Source organism: Monodelphis domestica, chromosome 7 (genome assembly GCF_027887165.1).
Source record: "Monodelphis domestica isolate mMonDom1 chromosome 7, mMonDom1.pri, whole genome shotgun sequence".
In the NCBI taxonomy this organism is placed as follows: domain Eukaryota; kingdom Metazoa; phylum Chordata; class Mammalia; order Didelphimorphia; family Didelphidae; genus Monodelphis; species Monodelphis domestica.
In genome coordinates, this window is record NC_077233.1 from 77,886,469 (window position 1) to 77,908,239 (window position 21,771).

The following is a 21,771-nucleotide window of genomic DNA, read 5'->3' on the forward strand; positions in this document are numbered from 1 at the left end:
CCAAACAAGTTTTTAAAGCTGAGAATCACTGCATCTTTTTCTTCTATGAGTATGGTCAGAAAACCTAAGAGCTGCTGTTTTTGTCACTTTTCCTTTATTTCCCCACACTATCATGAGTGATAACTTTAAAATTATGCTTCTGTCATCAGTAATGCAACTAGTTTAAATTTTTTAATATTTTGATTTTTTCTATGCCTTTGACTTCTTCCTGTCATACAAATACTCTGCGAATTAATCCCTTAGTGTCTTCCTTATGTGGTGATGTGAAAACAGTGATAATTTTAGAATTAGAGGATTAGGGTGCAAATCCTGGCTCTATCACATGTGAGTGAGGGGCAAAGCCAACATGGTGACTTAGTAGCAACAAAAGCTGGAGTCATTCAGAGAATCTTCTCAAACCAGTCTTAAAATAGCACTTCAAATTGACTAAAGCCACAGAACAAGGAAGGAGACAGAGTGAGGGGGCTCCCCAGCAGAACACAACCTGAAGGGTAGGCAGTGAGTTGATTTTCACTGGTTAAGAGGAACAGGAAGTAAAACGACACACAGAGGAGTGTGAGCCAACCATCCCCCACCTACTGTACCAGATTCTGAGCCTGGGCATAGGCCAATTTTGGGATCTTGGAACCCTGCTTAAGTCAACAACAGAGCACCTCACATCTACCCCTTGAAGGCACCAGCCTACACAGAGTCCCCAAAGTCCATTGCACTTGGCTCTTTTAAGCCTGCAGTGAAGCAACTAGCCTTAGGCAAAATCACTTACAGTGGTTGAAGTCCTGAAAATCATCAGGAAAGGAGACAAAAACAGCAGTTTTCAGAACTTCCAGGCCACAGGCCAAAAAAAAAAGGCTTGGAAACAGCAAACAGGAAAAGAAACACCTAACTATAGAAAAATTTTATGGAGACAAAGAAGAACAAGGCTCTTATGGGATGATGAGATCAAAGCAACCACATGCAAAACGTCAAAGAAAAATGGGATTGGTCTCAGGCACTGGAAAAAGCTCAAAGAGAATTCAAAAATCAGTAAGAGAGGTGGAAGAAAAATGGAAAAAAGAAATGAAAGTAATGCAAAAAGAAAATAACAGCTTAAAAACAAAAATTGGTCAAGTGGAAAAAAGGCACAAAAAATCCATGAAAAGTAGAACTGGCCAAATCATAGAAGAAAATATCACATATAAGTCACAAACATTTATCATGCATGTACTATATGCTAAGAGTGCCAGGTATACAAGGAAAGGCTAATAAAGAACTCAGTCTAATGGGAAAGAAGCTGTGCTTACAACTTTATACAAACAAGACTTGATAATCAAGAGAAGTAAGGAGATCAGGAAATGCTTCCTGTAGAAGGTTGGATTTTAGTGGATCTTTGAAGGAAGCAAGTAGATGGAGATGAGGCAAGATAGAATTCCAGGCATGTGATATAGATATAGATATATATAGATAATGATATAGATATAGATATATCTTTATCTAAACACACATAGTTCCAACACACACACACACACACACACACACACACACACACACACACACACTACACACTCTTTCTCTCCCCCTTCTTTCCCCATTAATTAGCATAAACCATTTAATCTCTTTTAGTCTCAGTTTTTCCCATCTGGAAAATGAATTGGAATTGCATGACTTTTAAGTTTCCTTACAGTTTTACAATCTATTTTCCTTTGACTATTCAGGGGCTGTTCCATTTTTAAAAAAATGAAAATGCAAAATTGTATTTTTTTCTCAAATTGATTTTTAATTTTTATTAAATTTATTTTTCTCAATTCTATTTTTTCTTTTACTTTAAACAGAAAAATTTAACATCTTTTTTAAAAAAAAAAACTTGGTATTCTAAATTCTCTCCCTTTCATCTTTCCCTTACCCCTCGTTGATAAGGCAAGCAAATTGATAGAGGTGACACATGTGTAGTCATGCGGAACATTTCCATATTAGCCATGTGGCAAAAGAAAATGTAGATCCCTCCAAACAAGAATAATAAAGAAAGTAAAAAGAAAAGTATGCTTTAGTCTACATTCAGACTCCATCAGGTTCCTTCTCTGCAGGTGGATAGCATTTTTCATCAGGAGTCCTTTGGAATTGTCTTGGATCATTGTATTGCTGAGAATAGCTAAGACATTCACAGGTAATCATCTTACAATATTGCTGTTATTGTATAGAATGTTCTCTTGGTTCTTCCCATTTCTCTCTTTGTTTCAGTTCCTATAAGTCTTCTCAGGTTTTTCTAGAAGTATCCTGCTTGTAATTACCTATAGCATAATAATATTCTGTCACAGTTATATACCACAACTTATTCAGCCATTCCCTATTGTTAGACATTCTATCAATTTTCAATTCTTTACCAACCACAGAAAGAGGTACTGTAAATATTTTTGTATAAATAGATCCATTTCCTTCTTTTTTGGGGTATAGGCCTAGTAGTGGTATTGCTGAGTCAAAGGTGGGGGGACCTTGCCATTATTAAGCTCAATATTGAGTGCATGTGGAAACATACATATGATGCACATATGATTATAGTTACATGTAAACTGCTCTAAGATTTTTGATGGAGACCCTGTATATAGAATTTTGTTTACATGTAAACAGTGAACTTTTGTTTTTGAATGAATCTTAAATAATTTAAATATTCTAATTAGAACCTATAAATTATTTAGTGGAAATGCTAATTTTGTTTTATCTATACAATGAATCTTATGTTTTATTTGTTTTGCAGCTTATATAGCTTCTAATTTTTACTACGAGTTCACAGCTCGATATCATTCTGCACCATGCAATAATATTTATAATACAGCTTTTGAGAAGAAGTTGCTTCAGATTTTGAGTAAATTAATTGCAGATCTTTCCTGTGAAGTAACATTAGTCAAGTCTGAATGTCATCATGTTAAAATGCAGAGAGCTGGTATACAAAACGAATTGTTCTTCACATTTTCAGGTAGATATTATTCATCTTTTTAAGGATTCCTAACATGCTTAGGAAACAATTTACTCAATTTCATAAGTACAAAATTTTGAAGTTGCAGAATTTAACATTTTAATGCAGTGCATTTGCATTTTATGACTTAGGTCTACCAATATGGAAACAATTTCAAGGAATGGCATTCTGCCCAGGCAACCCAAAACCCACAGGAACTCTTTTTTTTTTCCCTTCATGTTGTCAAACCTTGGGAATTCCCCTTCTATTTTTTCCTTACATTTCTAGACTGATAGAATGTTACTGAAGCTTCTTGCAGGCCTCAAAGTCCTGCTTGACCCAATCAAAAAGCATTTATTAAATACTTATTTTGTGCCTAACACTATGCTGATGAAAGATAATTTGGATTTGGAAAGAATGTTTGAAGTATTTCAATTTGTTTTGGAAAAAGTAATAGATGGAAGGAAAGGAAGACAAATCTCTACCAATATTTGCTTCCTTAAACCCTACAACTCCATTAATACCTCATCTCTAGCATCCATTATATTTTCTATTAGCCCTCATTCTCAAATCCCCAAAGTCCATTTATACAGGATCAAAAATTGACAGCAGGAAGAGATCTTTGAATCAATAAGTGTCATCTAATCAAGCGTTTATCAAGGGGTAATATGTGTCAGGAACTGTGCTAAGTGTTGGGGTTACAAGAAAAGACAAAAGCATTCTTTAAAGTTCAATACCCTAATCGGTGGAGGGGAAGACAACATATAGATAACTATGTATATATGAGATATATACAGAGTAAATTGAAAGTGTGTCAGAGAGAAGGCAGTAGCATTGAGCAGAACTAGGAAAAACTTCTTACAGAAGGAATGAGGGTCAGTCATTGAAAAGGCATGAAAGCAATAGATAGAGCATCCTGTTCAAGGAATATCAAAGAGACCACTGTCACTGGTTTGTGGGATTTATGGAGCAGGGCTGGGGAGGGTTACACAAAGGTTAAGAAAGCTGAATAGATAGTGAAAGACTGAAAAAGCCAGAGAAGGGATTTTATATTTGATCCTGGAAGTGATAGGGAGCCACTAGATCTTATTGAGTAGTGTGTGACTTGGTTAGACCTACACTTTGTCAAGATCACTTTCACAATTGAGTGGAAAATGAACTGGTATAAGAAAAACTTGTACAGTAAATCCAGGCATGAGATGATATCAGCCTGCCCCAGAATGGTGACTATGTCTGAGGAGAAAATGGCACATTTGTGAGAGAGATAGCAAAAGTACAGACCTCCTTATTTGACAGATGAGAGAAACGAGGCCCAGATATGTTCAATGTTAGGTAACATGGAAGATCACATGGAAAGTGAGAGAGATAGGATTAAATAGTTATCATAGAATCTCAGAATTTCAGAACTGGAAGGAACCTAAGTAGTCTTTATCTGAATAAAATCCATTAAAACATGCCCAACATGTCCAGCCTTTGTTTAGAGATCTTCAGTCCTGAGGTAACACATCCCATTTTTGAAAAGCTGTAATTGTGAGGGCATTTTCCCTTATATCTAAATATGTCTCTGAAACTTTTGCTTACTGCTTCTATCTCTGCCTTCTAAGTACAAGTAGAATAAATTTTCTAGTCCCTCTTCTGTATGCTAGCTCTTCAGAAACTAAAGATAGCTATCTTATCTTTCCTCTTTTCCTTATTAAAATTACTCACTTCCTTCAGCCAGTACTATGAACTCTTCAAACTTCCAATTGTCTTCCACGTGCTTTGCAGCTTATCAGTATCTTTCCTAACATGTGCTTCCAAAACTATACATAATGCTTTATATGACCTCCCCACAGGACACCACACAGAAGGATTACCACTCTTTCATTCTCAAAACCCTCTCTTACTATAGCCTGATTGTATTTGCTTTTCTGGGTTGCCATATGGCACTCACACAGAAATTACAGTCCAGTAACTCAGAACTTTTTCAAAAAAATCTTTGTGTAGTTCTCTCTCTCATATCTTTTGTTTGTGAAGTTGACTTTTAAAAACTCAATATTTATCCCTATTCAATGTTATTTTCTTAGATTTGTCCTAAAGTTCTAGCCTTCAAAATCATTTTGAAATTTGATACTGTCATCCATTGTGGTAGCTATCCTTCCTCCTATCTGTAAATTTGATCAACATGTCATTTGTCCCTTTGTCTGGGTCACTGACCACAGGTATTATATAGAATAGGACCAGTACACATCCTCATTCATTCCATTTGATTTCTCCCTGATTGCATAGACTCAACTTAGAAGAATTCTACCTTAGATCTCTATTGAAATGATTTTCCCCAGTCCTCTTAACAATGATTCTGCAATCATCTCTCAGTTATTTCAAAACTCAAGGGTATCATTTATTTGATTTGAGTAACTCATATTAAGAACAACTTGGTGTTCATGTACATCAGTTCCCTGTAAGTCACTGTCAGATAATCAGAAGATAAATAGTTTACCAGTTCTGTTCTTTCTCTTTTGTCAGTTATCAAACTCATCTTTTAGTAGCTTACAACCCTGAATATGTTTTTGTTGTCTTTAACTTCTTTAATTTCTTTGTTGTCTTTAACTTTAACTTCTTTTGCCTTCCTTGTTTCACCCTGAACTTTAGTACTCTTGACACTATTTTGACAGTATGGAGTCAAGTTCATATAGTTGCCATCTGATTCTAGGGAATATGGTCTATATGTCTTTTAAAAATAAAACTTAGTATAGTTCTTTGAGGAGACAAATGCACAGGTAGCTCTCTAGTAGGTGAATGCATCCACATTGACTTATTTTGACAATTTCTGTTTTTTCTCTTTACCCTAAGTATTTCTCTTTGAGTCTTTAGAACTTAGTATCCTAGAGGGATTTCTCCCATATAATTTTAAGCCAAAGAAGTTTAACTCTTTCAATGAATTATTTAAAATCTGTCTCCCCATTTCAGGTACATGTCAAACATCTATCCTTTTAAAAAAATTACTACTATGAAATAATCACTTCCCTCCAAGGTTTCTGGGTCTTTTTGCATTCAGCCAGGTGACATAGTGGATAGGGCACCAATTTTGGAGTCAGGAAGACTCATCTCCTGAATTCAAATGGGGCTGCAGATACTCACTAGCTATGTGCCTCTGGGCAAGTTACTTAACCCTATTTGCCTCAGTTCTTCATCTGTAAAATGAGCTGGAGAAGGAAATGATAAACCACTCCAGCATCTTTACCAAGAGTCAGACACCAGTGAAAAGACTAAAAAACAATAATGAAACTACTTGCTCCTGAGAGAATTTCATTCAGAATGGATTTCTCCTGGTTGCTTCCTCTAACTTTTGAATAAGGAAATGACCATTAAGACAAGATATTAGAAATTTAATTCTACTTTTAACATATAGTTCTATCAAGGGTCTGGATAATTTAAGGTCCTCCTGCCATTATGATGATATCATCTATCTGGGCTAGGATTTTGATCTATTTCCTTAATTTTTGTCTTTTTTAATGGTCCCATAATATATTGTGGTGAAAAAAAATTTTCTAGTTGATATTCATATAAATTCTTTCCAATAGTCTTTGTCCTCTACCCTCTTTTTCCTGCTTTTCTTTAAATGAATATTCTTGACATACCATATTCTCCATCTTCATCACCTTTACCAGTCCTGCTTCTTTTGAATGTTATGCTCACTAGAACCATATTCTAGTCATGAGTCTTATCCCACCAAGTTTTAGTAGTACCTGTGAGGTCAAATTTGATTCCTCTAGTTTATTAAGCTCATTTATTATAATTTGTGCATTTGTACATAATTTTTGGAGGAATTTTACTACTGTCTAATTTCTTGCACTTTTTTTGTCTTGTGTCCTTCTGAGTATCTCAACTGTTACTCCTTTTCTTATAACCTTCTGTGATCTCTATCTTTTTTTTAAACCCTTACCTTCCATCTTGGAGTCAATACAGTGTATTGAGTCTAAGGCAGAAAAGTAGGAAGGCATTGGGGGTTAAGTGACTTGCCCAGGGTCACACAGCTGGGAAGTTTTTGAGTGTGATCTCTATCTTAATAGCTATGTATAGGCCACTTTATTCTTCACTTTTTTTTCAAATTAAAGTTCTTTTTATTAGACTTGCAACTGTTTTTCGCTGCAAACCTGTTTTAAGCCATGAAATCAGAAATTCAAATTTTACTCTTAATCTACAACAAAGGCAAATTAAAGGAGCACCTAGCTTCCATTGAACTAACTTGTCAGCTGCCCCAGACAGTTAAGTTCTTGGTCCTGAAAGAACTGGCAGATGCGATTGCTGAGAAATAATTTCAGAAAGGAAACAGGAAGCAGGAGCTTGAAATGATTTGTAAGATTAAATCTAAAAATGCTGCATTTGAGCAAAAAAGCTTGGGGTTTTTGTTGCACCCAAATTATTCAAATCAGCAGTTTGTTATGAGTAATTCTTACAGTGAAGTTGATTAATTCTTAAATGTATTGAGTGTATATAGTCTAACATATCCCTAACAAAATTCCTGTTTATGCTTGTTTATGAACAGTGGTGTGGCAATAGAGGTAAGATTTATTATAGTTAACTTAGTTGTTAAGAAGGCAACATCATAGGCATGCTATATGTGTTATTTTTTAAAATTTGAAATACCCTTTTAATGCATATTAGTGGTTCTTTAGACCCTTGATATAATGTTACACATTCTTTCAGTTATCGCCATAGAAAAGGGAACAAAAGGAACTGGTGCATGCACAGATTCTTCTTGTGATTCTTCTAACAGACTAAATAAGGTATGGTATGTGAAAGGGAGGAAAAAGTTGGAACAAATGTGTAATCCTGGTGTTAGAGACTCTTAATGTTATGAGAGTCTCTAAATAAAATATATAAATTTTAAAAATTGAATCTTTTCTACTATGAAATCTTTACTGGCTAAGTAAAGTGACCTAAAATCTATACTTTTTAATATTCTAAATTAAGAAAGAGATCTTATAATGTTTCTAAATAAAAGCATACTTAACTATTGGCTTAATAGTTGTGAACCTCATTGTGTGAATTTGATAGGTTTAAATCAAATTTTTAGTTAATAAGTATACTTATAGAGTTTTTTATTCTACACAATTTTGCAAAGGATTTAATAAAAATGCCATTTAAAAACATACTTTGTCTAAATCTGCTAAATGACAAGCAATTATTTGGTCATGTTTATGGATTTAAGAAAAGATTGCATTTTATGTTCATCATTTTTAGTAATATAATTTTAGTAATTTTTCTGTTTTTATTTTATTATGCCAAAATACTTTTCACTTTATTAGATTATATAATATTATGCAAAGGATCTATCAACATAGACTGATCTTGCCTTTTCATTTCTGTGAATATATTTAGTACCCTGAATTGCTAGTAGTGTGAGGGTAGGACAGGGACATTGGAGAATAGTGATATTATAGAAACTTTGTGGGCAGCATTTAATAGACATCTTTCTCACATGTTCCTTTTTTCCCCATACATATACCATCTTGATTAAGACCTTTATTATCTTTTTCTTGGATATTTTTCAGTAGCTTACTAATTGATCTCCCTCTAGATCCTAGCCATTCCCATTTATCTTCCATAGAGCTGCCAAAGTTATATTCTTAATGCACAGATTTAATCATAATGTTTTTTCTTGTTCAACATACTCTTTATTGTCTCTATAATAAAATTTAATCTCCTCTGTTTGACAACTAAATATTTTTTACAATTTTATTTCAACCTACCTCTTGAGCTTCTTGGTTGTTTGGTGTCCTTCTTTACTTGAAGAAGGCCAAGATGAAATCTGCATGTCAAAGTCATTGTATGGTGGCTGCTCAAGGCTCTAACACAGATTAGGCACAAATTGCCTATATGAACATTTGGGATAGAAATATCTATAATTTTGCATATCTCATGTTTCTTTTTAGCTATTTTAATTCTCCTTTTGTCATAGAGCAAGCACAGTGCTTTCTTGGATACAGGGATCTTTGATATGGATTATGCTGTGTCAGTATCTCCCATGTCTCTCAATCAATAATGAATTTCTTTTGGAGAGACCTTGAAAGTCTTCTTGTATCATGTTGCCTGATCTTTGTGTGAATGCTTACTTTGTGTGAGTTCTCCATAAAATAATCTTTTAGGCAAAGATATGTTTGGCATTTGAATGTGGCCATCCCATCAGAGCTGTGTTTTCTAATATCTAAATATCTAAATCAGTAGAATCTAAATACTTTGCAGTTCAATCAAATGAGGATATAGTACCTTTTCTTTCCAGATGATCATCAGTATCTTCCTAAGACAATTCAAATGGAAGTGATTCAAATTTCTGGCATAGTGCTGGTATTTTGGCATATACTATTCCCTTCTAATCTCTGTGCTTTTGTACAAACCATACCCCATAATTAGAATGTACTTCCTCTTTACTTCTACCTCTTAGACTCCCTAGTATCCTTCATTACTCTTCAAATTCCGCGTCCTCCATGAGGCTTCTTCCAGCTGTTAGTGCCTCCTCTTTCCTACCATTACCTTTTATTTTGTGCATACTCCTGTGTATTGAATTATCTTAGGAAGATTCTAATGATCACATGGTAAGAAAAGGTACAAAACACTGAAATACATTCTATTGAACTGCAAAGTATTCAGATTCTACTCCAAAGAACAGCTCTAATGGGCTGGCCACATTGTTGCTCTATGGAAAGAATATAACTCTTTTTGAGGTCTGGAACTATTACACTTTTATCTTTGTATCCCCAGTGCCAAGCAAAATGCCTGGTACATAGTAGGTGCTTAATAGATGCTTATTATTGATTCATTTATTGGAGGATGTGGAGTTCATAAGCAAAATGAGGAACTGAAAAGGAGGGGAAGAAATCCTGGAGGAGGAGAACCTGAGAAAGAGAATTTAGGGAGGAGATATGGGAATAGGGAGAGGATCAAGAAAATGGATATACCTATCAAAGTGCAAATTTAGAGGTGACAGTACTTTTAGGAAGTTAGTATAGCAAGAATTTAAAAAAGTTGAAGAAAATTCCAGAAAGTATGGAGAATTAGGGTTCTTCATAATGTTTATATGATGTTTGTTGGTCATGGCCAAATAATTGTTTCCAAAGTCAGAATTTAGGTTGATTTTCTTGATGGGTCTCCACACTTCTGATTGTGTGGGGAAATAGTTTTCTTTAAACATTAAAATAAGAAAACAAACAAGAAAGAGAATCTAAAAAGGTTCCTAATTTGCTTCAGGAAGTCAGTGCATAAGAGTATAGGACACAGAGGAAGAAAGGAGAAAAGACCGCTGAACACTTAGAACTAAGTAACAAATATCAAGCACAAAGCTGGATCTTTTTAAGAGAAATTTGCATGCTTCTACTATAAAGTATGATGATGTAAAATGATTATGTAAACTTTTTCAGTGTATATTTCAGGATATTTCAGACTATCTCACTTTTGTCTTGGTATCCCCATCACTTAGCACACTATCTCTCTGGCATCTAATGAATACATAATTCCTGTTTGGTGATTATTTGATTAATGTGAATCCATAGATGCCATTAGGGAAGAGATCATCCAGTAAGGATCAGAGGAAGAAAAGTGTGTGGTTTGTAGTTCTTTTGCCACAAAGTACTGGAGAAACATTTGTTGGAATAATTATGGTGAGGATGACAATAATGAATATGATGATATTGATGATAATGATACTGATGATGTCTGCTGCCTTCTTCAGGGCTGATTTTCCAGGTTGTGAATGAGAATGTCCACCATTATCAAGTATGATGACTATATCCATTTCTGGTAATTTAATACAAATTTAATTTCCAGATTATGAGACATTGGCCATAAATATGAATGACACAGTAAGATCACAAGTGATCATTTCATCACTTCTTTAATGAGAAAAGCAGATATCTGAGAATGAGTATAGATTTCTAGATCTTGGCTTAAAATAAAGGATTCATGGATTCCTGGCCAAAGATGAGGTACACACAATGAAAGATGACAAAAATGTATTTAAGTTTTGCAAATCAAAACAAAATTCTTTTCAATATGGAAACAGCAATCTGTATATGCATATCCATCACGTTAGATACTACACAGAGTAGTAAAAATTTAGAAAGAAAAGTATTTAAACCAGAATTCTCAAAACAGAGTCTAAGGAAATGAAACTCATAAGCTCACACAGGTCCCAAACCAAGAGTCACATTTGAACTTCTAGGTATCATTGAGGTTCCTATATGATATTTCAGTTAGACTAAAGCTATAGATTGTGATTTTGAGGTGAATATTGAGCTCAATATCATTAAGAAAACATCATGTATATTATATGGGCACAAGTTTGAGATTTTTAGACTTTGAAACATAGATTGAACTTGAGAAAGGAACTACAGTTAACTGGATATTGTTTGGCAGTTCACAGGAGGACCAGTTGCTATAGTCAGAATGAACTTCAAATGATGACAGCTTTTTAAAAAATATATTTTATTGATATATTTTCTGTTTATATTGTCTGGTTTCCCCCCTTTTTTATTCCTCCCTCTCCCAGAGAACCAACCATATGCAACAAATATAATAAATATTTTTAAATGAAGCAAAAGGGGAAGAAAAATCATATTAAAATGTGACATTTTATGCTGTTTTCCACACCTTTGGATCTCAGTTTCTGCAAAGAATGGAGGTGAGTTAAGAATGAGAATTTATTGAGTGACAGTGGCAGCAGGAAGATTAGGAAGTTTCTCTGGAGAACAAGGAATATGCCAGTTCCCCCTCTTAGTGTCCAGTGCATTTGAGGAATGGAAATAATTAACACTGGAGAGGATAACTATGCCTTTTTTTGCAGAGAGAGCCAAATTTCTTTGTGTTCAGGAAAATGTAAAGGTTATAAAAAGAAGAGCCCAATGGTGAAAGGAGACTTTAAAAATCATCATTCCAAGAAATATTAAGGATACAGTGGGATGAAAGAAAAAGGGGGATAAAGACCTGAGGATTAATTTCACTCAACTGAATGGGAATTAGAGTAAAGGGACTAAAATATCATAGGATGAGATTTTCCACTCTGGGAGTTGGTAACTCTGAACCTTCTAGAGGAGGAGATAAAGATCTTTTAGTCATAAGCTTGGTTTTAAGGATCTTCAGATGATAGGGAAGTATTGTTGGTGTTTGTTCTTTCAGTCATCAGGGAATTAGGGATGGTGATGGTAAGAAGGCCAGGATATAAGATGTGTGTGTGTGTGTGTACACACACAAATATTCAAAGAGCATAAAATGCTATGACATTAGGTAAGAGAGAAATCTCTCTCTCTCTCTCTCTCTCTTTCTCTCTCTCTCTCTTTCTCTCTTTCTCTCTCTGCTAGTTTTCTCCCACCTTTTCTATTTTACCCCCCCCGCCGTGTAAAATTTGAAGGAATTCCCTAAAACAAAAGCTTAGCTATGTCTCAAGTCTTAAGATCTCCCAAATATATGGAGAAGAACATCCTTTCTAGAAAAAGGAACTCGTGCAATGTGCATATCAGATATAGGATAAGTTTGTTTCTGCCATCTCAAAAACTAGTTAAGGAACAAAAAACTCATAAATGCATATCAACACACATAAATTATAAAATAATACCCCATATTAAAGTCTGCTGAGGAATGGAAAAAATCTATGAGAAATGGAAACACCAGTCACAATAACTACAAAATTCATAAAACATTTGGAAATCAATGTGCCAAAGCACACAAAATGCTTATATAGCTTGCTTGCCATTCTCCATATACAGCATTCTCTCTTCCAACTTCCTGCTTTAACTGGCTGTCAACTCATATCTGAAATGCTGTTCTTTCTCATCTCTACTTGTATGAATATCTGGCTCCTTTGAAGACTCAGCTCAAGAGTTGCCTCCTTCTTAGAATAACTTAAATATCAGAAGAAATATTCAGCTACATGCCTGGGTTGTGCCAAGATAATAAAACAGTATCATTTAGGGATGTTTTGCAAAACTAGATTAAATTTGTTCAAAGTAACAAAAGACCTAGAATATTAAGGGAAAAAATGAAAAAAGGTAAGAATGATGAGAAAATATTTCTAGATCTTGGACTGTTATAAAACAACAGTTATTAAAACTTTTTGGCATATGTTGAATAATATAGAAAAGTAGATCATTAACTGATTCTTCCTATAATTATTTGATACAATTCTGGAAATGCTAGCAATATAAGATGAAGAAGAAACTAAAGTAATAAAGATAGATGAAAAAGTATATAAAACTATCCTTAATGCTGATGATTTGATTGTATACTTGGAAAATCCTAGGAAATCAATAAAGATTTAGTAGAATCAATACTGTATTTTAGTTCCAAGGCAGAAGAGCTCTAAGGGCTAGGTAATGGGATTTCAGTGACCTGCCCAAGGTTACACAGCTAGGATGTGTCTGACGTCAGATTTGAACCCAGGACTTCCCATCTCTGGGCCTGACTCTCAATCCACTGAGCCACCTAGCTTCCCTCAAAAGAATTGTTATCTTTAGTAAATTTGCAAACTTTAAAATAAACCCTCAGAAATCAACTGCAGTTCTATATGAAAATAATAAATCCAAGAGACAATAACAGAAATGGAAAATCCCATTTCAAATGACTACAAAATACATAAAATTTCTGGGACTGAATCTTCCAAAGCACACAAAAGATTTGTGAAGAATCATTTCCAAAGTAGACCTTATAGAAATGAAGAGAAATTAAAATATGTGAAAGAATATTCAGAACTCATGGCTAAGCTGTGCCAATATAATAGAAATCAGAATGCTACCAAAGTTAATTTATATTTTAATACTTTATCAACCAAGTTATCAGAGGCATATTTTATAGACTTGATAAAATAATATAATTCATCTGAAAAAATAGCTAGAACATCAAAGGAAATTATAGAAAGAAGTGTGGATGAAGGGAGAATACCACTTGTAGACCTCAAACTGTATTAGAGAATTGAAATCATTAAAACTATCTGGTATTGGTTAAAAATATATCTACAGAATAAACAAAGGCAAATCAGCCACAATGGAACTAAGTAATACAATATTTGATAAAGTGAAAAACATAAATTACCTAGAAAAACTCTATATGTGATAAAAAAAAAAAACACTACTGGGAACACTGGAAGCAACTTGGCAGAAATTAGGTAAAGATGAGTACCTTGCATCATATCCTACACTCTATGTGCCTCCCCCCACTTTTTAAAATCTCTGCAGGATATAGATCTAGTAGTGGTATTATTGGAGCAAAGAGTATGCATTGTTTTACAGCCCTTTGGGCATAGTTCCAAATTGCCCTCCAGACTAGTTGGGTCAGTTCACAGCTCTGCCAACAATGCATTACTTTCCCAGGTTTGCCACATTCCCTCCAACATTTATTATTTTCTTTTACTATCATATTGGCCAAACTGAGAGGTGTGAGGTATTACCCCAGAGTTATTTAATTTGGATTTCTGTAACCAAGAGGGATTTAGAACATTTTTTTCACGTAGCTATTGGTAGCTTGATTTCTTCTTCTTAAAACTGCTTATTCATGTCATATTTTATATTTGTCAGTTGAGGAATGACTTGTATATTCTTATAAATTTGATTCTGTTCTTTGTATATTTGAGAAATGAGACCTTTATCAGAGAAATTTATTATAAAAGGTATAACCATTTTAGAAAGAAATTTGGAATTATGCAATCAAAGTGACTAAAATGCTCCTACACTGTCCCAGAGAGCCTTTAACTAGGCTTATTCTTGAAGAAAGCCATTGATGAGAAGAAAATGCCTATATATTCCAAAATATTTATAGCAGCACCTTTTATGATAGCAAAGAATTAGAAACCAAGTAGACATACATTGACTGAAGAATAACTAAATAAATTGTGGTACACTAATATAATGGAATATTATTATATTGTAAGAAGTAATAAATATTATGAATAAAGAGAATAATGGAAAGATCTATATGAACTTATGCAAAGTGAAATAAATAGCCAAGAAAACAATATACACAAAGATTATAAAGGAAAACAGTTTGTTTATATCCTTTGGCCACTTATCTTTTGTGGAATGACTTTTTATATATGTAAATTATTTATAAGGACTGCATGCCAAATCAGAGGAATTTGATACAAAGATTTTTTTTTCCATTTGACCACTTTCCTCCTTCGTCTACATGCATTTACATTACAAAGGAAAGAACAACCAAAAAGATGATTGTTTCACTTTTTCAGACTTTTCAGAGTATTGATTGATTCTGCTGATTTTTCTCTTTTTATCTCCTTTAAAAAATACTCTTTGTTATATAGGACAACTGGAAAGGAGATACAGAAGAATACAGTGATAACTATGATGGTTTTTAGAAAGATATTAGTAAAAACTTATTTTTTAAAAAGTAGGTCACTGGAATAGATTAAATAAAGAGTAAGAATCAGAAATAATTAAAGTTAATAACTGTGTTTGATAAACTCAAGAACATGAATTACTTGGTAAAGATCATCCTACTGGATTAAAAAATAAAAACATAAACTAGTGGGAAAACTTAAAAAGCATCTGTCAGAAATTAGGCTTAGACCTGCTGGGAGCCATCAGGCCACAACACCTTGACAGAGTCATGCGTGGTAGCTAAGGACGTCACAGAGTGGCCCTTGGCAAGATGTGATTGCCCACTCAGTCCCCCTCACATGACCTCCCTCACCAATGCCCCTTGACATGATTACCATTCCCCCTAGTCTCAGAAGGAATAATGCAAGAGCAAAATACCTCTACCCTAATTCTCTAAAACTTCACCAAATGATCAGACCCTCAAACCCTATCCCAAAAGACTATCATGGTTTAACTTTTACTTAGGTACATAATTCCCAGTAAAACCACAGCTACAAGCCAAGCCCAGAACTTTTGCACTCACAGAAACTTATTCTCATGAAGTCAACACATACAAATCAATCATAAAGGCCCATACAAAACATACAGGTACACCAATATGCCTCAGTGACTCGACTTCACAAACCAGTAATTCGCTGGTGGGAAACTCCCTAGTAAACCCTGAAAAATGATCAGTCTAAAATTAAATCTGAATTGTGTTCCCAGTACTCCTCAACCTCAATGACATGATTCTTGAATTGTCTTTTAAGAACTTTTGATTAATTATTCCATTTTATTAAAAGCAATCAGTAATTTTCCTTGATTGTTTGTAAGCTCAAAACTTCTCACAGGGTAATGAGAAAATTAAGCCACCTGTGATGAAATAATTTATCTTGTATGCTCTCTCTAATCACAATATAAGACTATAGAATGTTAATCAAGTGATTTGTTAAAAGTTAATGTATCACTTTTCCAATTATCTCTCTTTGGACATGTACGTTAGGTAATGTATCTGTGTGCCAAGAAAATGGGTATAAAAATAAACACCAGGCCTGGGGACAGTGGAGCAGCTATCAGATGCAAAGCAGTCCCATGGCCGTAGTGATTAAGCTGTCTTCCCTTTGTTATTATCTTTTTTTTTTTGACTGATCGTTCGCCACCTGTCGGGAACCCCTGGAGTCAGACCTTGCCCATGGCATTTCTGGTGCCCAAACTGGGACTTATATCCTGTAATAAATTCAAAGTGAATATACAACCTGAATACTAAGACATCATAATTTAAATAAAATCAACAGAAGCAGAGCATACACCTTCCCAAGATTTATTCTTTTTTTTTAACCCTTACCTTCCATCTTAGAATCAATACGTTGTATTGGTTCCAAGGCAGAAGAGTGATAAGGGCTAGGCAATGGGGGTCAAGTGACTTGCCTAGGGTCACACAGCTAGGAAGTATCTGAGGCCAGATTTGAACCTAGGACTTCCCATCTCTACACTTGCTGAGGACATTCCTCACTTCACCCTCCCCTGTGCTAAGAAGCCCAATAGGAGCACTTCCTCCCTCCCCAGTAAGTAAGGTAGGGCAAGGTAAGGAGGGGCACTGCATGTTGTCTCTGGTGGGGGGCAGCATGACACTTAGTCGGGGGGGGGGGGGGGGGTAGGGTGGGGATGGGGTCTGGCACTCCCATCTCTGAAAGGTTTGCTATCACTTTACTATGCTGTAAGAAACAGTGAATGTAATGAGTGCATCAAAGAATGATGCAAAGCAAAGCAAGCAGAGCCAAATATATATATACTCACTGGCTAAAATGTAAATAGTTTTTTTTTTTTAATCCCCAAACAATGGAAATAAAGGTTCCAAGATTACAAAGAAAAAGCTTGTCCCACCAAAAGGGATATAACAAGACAATTCTCTTAATTCTTTTAGAGAGTTGGCAGGGACTATGTGTTATGGAGTATAGTCAGATTCTAAAGTATTTTGATCTTTCTATTTCTCTTTCTTAAAGAGAGATTTCAGTGATATTAAAACAAAATATCTCTATATTTATATATTTAATTGAACATACATTGAAGTTAGTAATTTAATAAGATCTTGTATGATTTCTATCTCAAAGTACAAAAGAAGGAGAAGAGGGCTAGGATGGAATTGGAACTGTGAATTAAAGAAGAGTAGTTTGGGATACAGGAATGAAAATTGATAAATGATAAATAAAAGAATGTTGAGGGTCCTGAGGCTGTGTAGCATACATAATGATTAAATGTTTAGCATTATATAGGAACATCTAAAAACACAAACTGCACTGTGAATTTTTCTTTTTTTTTCCAAACTGCAAACAAATTCTATTTTAGATGTAAAATACAATTAATTTTAAAAAATCTATATGTGGTTAATTTTTTAGGCTAAAAGTCTCATCAAGAGGTTTTTTGTCCATCAAGTAGAAGTTCTGGGAAAGCGTTCAGAGCCACTTCCTGAGATATACTTTATTGAAGGTACTCTGCAAATGGTGGGGATTGATCGTTGCAATCCAGGATATGGAATAAATGCTTTGATGCATCCAGATTGCCCTGAATGTTGTGGTATGTAATTAGTTGCATGTTACTAAAATAGCATATTCTTAGTTTTTTAAGATTATAATGACACTTCCTCTTTTATTTGAAATTGGCATTTAATCACATTTTTACTGATTAATTATTTAATTTAAAAAATTACATGCTTAGTAACCACTGCCAACAAAAAAACATTTAAATGCATACAATTATGTGTAAAATCACAAACTGCTAATCACATATTTTACTTAAGTGCAATTATACATTTTGAGATAAGAGAAAACTTGAGAAAGAAAATTATGGAATTGATATCAAAGTTGATCTTGGTGTTATAATAGGTAGTAGGGGGCTATGGAAGTGGCAGAGTGGGAGAAGAATGCAGTAACAGAATTGAGGTTATTTATACTTGGAATCAGAGAATTTAAGAGTTGGAAGGAAGCACAGTGGCTATCTTTTTCAAAATTCATACACAAAAAGGATTCTCCCGTATATAACACCAGCCTCTTCTTAAAGACCTCTAAAGAAATAGAATGTATATCTTCTATAACTCCTTTCCTTTTTTAGATAGCTCTAATTTTTAGGAAGGTTCTCCTGATATTGAGCTTAAATTACAGCATCTGTCCATTACCCTATTACTCTTTGCATCTTCTATTATTCCTGGGTTTACACTTTGCGCATAAGGAAGTTCCTTTTGTGCATGGCAACCCTTCACTTCATATATTTGAAGTCAGATATCATGTGTCCCATAAGGCTTCTCTTCTTCATGTCAGCCATGCTCAATTCCTTCCACCAATACTCATATGACATGGAGTCAAGGCCTTTAACCATTCTTGTTGCTGTCCTTTGGACACTTGTCAGATTATTAATCTCAAGTTTTGGCACTCAGATTTTAGCACAATGCTCCAGATGAAGTCTGACAAGGGCAAAGTACAGTGGGAGTATTTGTTTGCCATTTTTGGAAGCTACATCTTTTAAAAAAATTTATGTTTATCATCATGCAAAATTCACTTCCATATTGACCATTGTTTTAAAAGCACACTCATACATGACCCAAACTCCAAAATCAAACCAGAAATATATTGATGTGAAAGATAGTATGCTTTGATCCTCCTCCGTCTGACTCCAACAGTTCTTCCTCTGCAAGTAGACAGCATTCCCCATCATAAGTCTTTCAGGATTGTACCAGATCATTGCATTGCTGAGAATAGCCACATTTTCACAAATAATTATCCTACAATATTTCAGTTACTGCGTACAATATTCTCCCAGTTCTGCTTATTTCATTCCGCATTAGTTCCTATAGATCTTTCCAGCTTTTTCTGAAACCATCTTACTTATCATTTCTTTTTTTAATATATTTTATTTGATCATTTCCAAGCATTATTCACTTATCATTTCTTATAGCACAACAATATTCCATCACCAACATGTAGCACAATTTGTTTAGTCATTCCCCAATTGATGGACATCCCTTTAGTTTCCAATTCTTTGCCACTTGAAAAAGAGCTGCTATGAATATTTTTTGTAAAAGTAGGTCTTTTCTCCTTTTTTATCTCTTAGGGATACAGACAAGGTGGTAGTATTACCTGATCAAAGGGTATGCACAATTTTATAGCCCCTTGCTCATAGTTCTAAATTGCCCTGCAGAATGTTTGGATCAGTTCAAAATTCCACCAACAATGAAACTATATCTCTCTTTTTTAAAACCCTTACCTTCTGTCTTGGAATCAATATTCTGTATGGATTCCAATTAAGCAATGGGGCTTAATTGTCTTCAGGGTCACACAGCCAGGAAGTATCTGAGGTCAAATTTGAACCCAGAACCTCCCATATCTCAATCCACTGAGCCACCTAGCTGCCCTGAACCTATATTTCTTAATGCAGCCCAGGAATACATTAGTTTTGGGGGTTATTTGGCTGTCATATTTTACTACAGACTCATATTTATCTTTCAGTCTACTAAAACCCTTACATCTTTTTTTAAGAACAACCTTTGACTATCTATGTCTCCCACATCTATGTTTCTAAAATTGAATTTTTTTTGTACTCAAAAGTAAGACTTTATATTTCTCCCCAATGGATTTCCTCTTATTTAACTCAATGCTTTAGATCCTTTTGGATCACGAGTTTGTTAACCAATTTTGTGTCATATGTAAATTGAATGAAATTGACCCCCATATTTTATTAATAAAATGGTTAACACAGATTCTTAGGGTGTTACACTAGAGTCTTTCCACCACGTTGAATAGTTAACTACTCTTTGAATCCATCCTTCTAGAGCTAATTTTGAATCAGTCATTGATACTATCTAATCCCTATCCATCTTCACAAAAATAGCATGAGATATTTTGTGTTTCTTGTTTCATATTTAACAAATTGTCATATTGGCCATACAAAAGGTCATATTATAAAATATTTTATTAAAGCTTTTGCTAAAATCTGAATAAACTATAACAATAGCATATTCTAGTTCAACAATCCTGCCCAACGTGGAAACAAGATTATTTTTGCTTGATCTGTTCTTAATGAAGCTATTTTCTTTGTAATCACCTTTTCACTTTCTGAATATTGGCAGCTTCCTCTTTAATAACTTATTCTAGAATTTCCCCAGGAATAAATAAAGGACAACTTTGCAAAACTATATTTTGTAGTCCATTTTGTCTTATTTTTGGAATATTTAGATATTTTATTTTCCTCCAATCTTGTAGTAACTCTTCTCTTTTATATGATATTCAAATTTCACAGTGGCTTAACAATCATATCTTCCAGTTCTTTAAGGCCTTTTGGATGTAGTTTAGATGATCCAGGTGACCTGAACTCTCTCAGGAAGTCAGATGCTGCTCATTGACTGTTTGTTATCTTGGTTATCAACTCCCAGTTTGTCATTTTTCTATTATTTCCAGCATAAATGTCATCATCTTTTGCAGAAAAAAAACCCCACAAAAGAAATGGAGTCATGCTAGCTATACATTCTATCTTTGTCAGTTGTCATTTTTTTGTGCATGCCCAAGCCAAGGTCTTGGTCTATCTTTGATTCTTCTCTTTCTCTCAATACAACTAAACAAAATCCTTTTTTGAAATCCTGACCTTCCTTCCCCAGCCTCATTCATTCTGAGTTTTGGCATTCCTGACCCTCTCTTCTATAGGACCAGACCATGCTCTTATAGTTATTTTCTTTTACCTTGCTTTGCTTCTATCTTCTTTTTATTTCTTTTAAAAATCTAAATTAGCTTGCAATTTCCCTCTGGATCAACATATATATCAAACAAGTATTGCCTTTTACTCCTGATTAGCATTGTTTCCTTTTTTGTTTTTATAATTTGATTCATCTTCCATCCCTCTTGGGCTAACTTCTTCTGATGCATTTTAGTTCAGGAGATTCTATATATTTTTCTTCTGAACTCTTCTTTCCCCTATGTCTATGGTGCATGTCAGACTATGCCAAGACTTACTCTTCTATATCATGAATCAAGGATGGAATGTACATTTTTTTCTCCCAAATCTTTATTTTTACCCTAGCAACTAGTTTCTCTTTATCAGTGAGAATCAGATAGAACAGAATCTCCCTTTGTTGGTTCTGTAAGTTTTTATAACTATATTATCCTTAAGGCAAATCAAGCAAATTAGTTGCTCTAAATTTGGCAGATAGCTTTGGCCTATGTGTGGATAATTGAGGGCCTTTGTCACTCTTGTAACATGCCTCAGTCAGACATGACATATTTCTAAAAGTCCTAATCTGTTTCCCCTTTTTGTCCATATGGGACAAAAATGGTTTTGTTTCTCTTTTCTTTAACCTTCCTGAGATATTTTCTGTCATGTTTACTCCTTCTGGTTCCTAGATTCCCTCACAGAAGTCTATTTTCTTTATATACAAATGCCATTTCACTCCACTTTCCTCTATTCAGTTTCTTTTGAAGTATACTTGTCCTGAGCCATAGTCCATTCATGTATATCAACCCATCA

The 21,771-nt window shown here is 34.4% G+C and overlaps 1 protein-coding gene across 1 annotated transcript in view; it reads left to right on the top strand.

The window, feature by feature from the left end:
* Positions 1-21,771, top strand: part of ZPBP (zona pellucida binding protein) — a 104,797-nt gene that overhangs the window by 62,461 nt on the left and 20,565 nt on the right. The window contains exons 6-8 of the mRNA XM_016424563.2: positions 2,729-2,947; positions 7,616-7,695; positions 17,661-17,838. Of these exons, the coding sequence (XP_016280049.2) occupies positions 2,729-2,947; positions 7,616-7,695; positions 17,661-17,838 (477 nt within the window). The remainder of the gene's footprint in view (positions 1-2,728; positions 2,948-7,615; positions 7,696-17,660; positions 17,839-21,771) is intronic.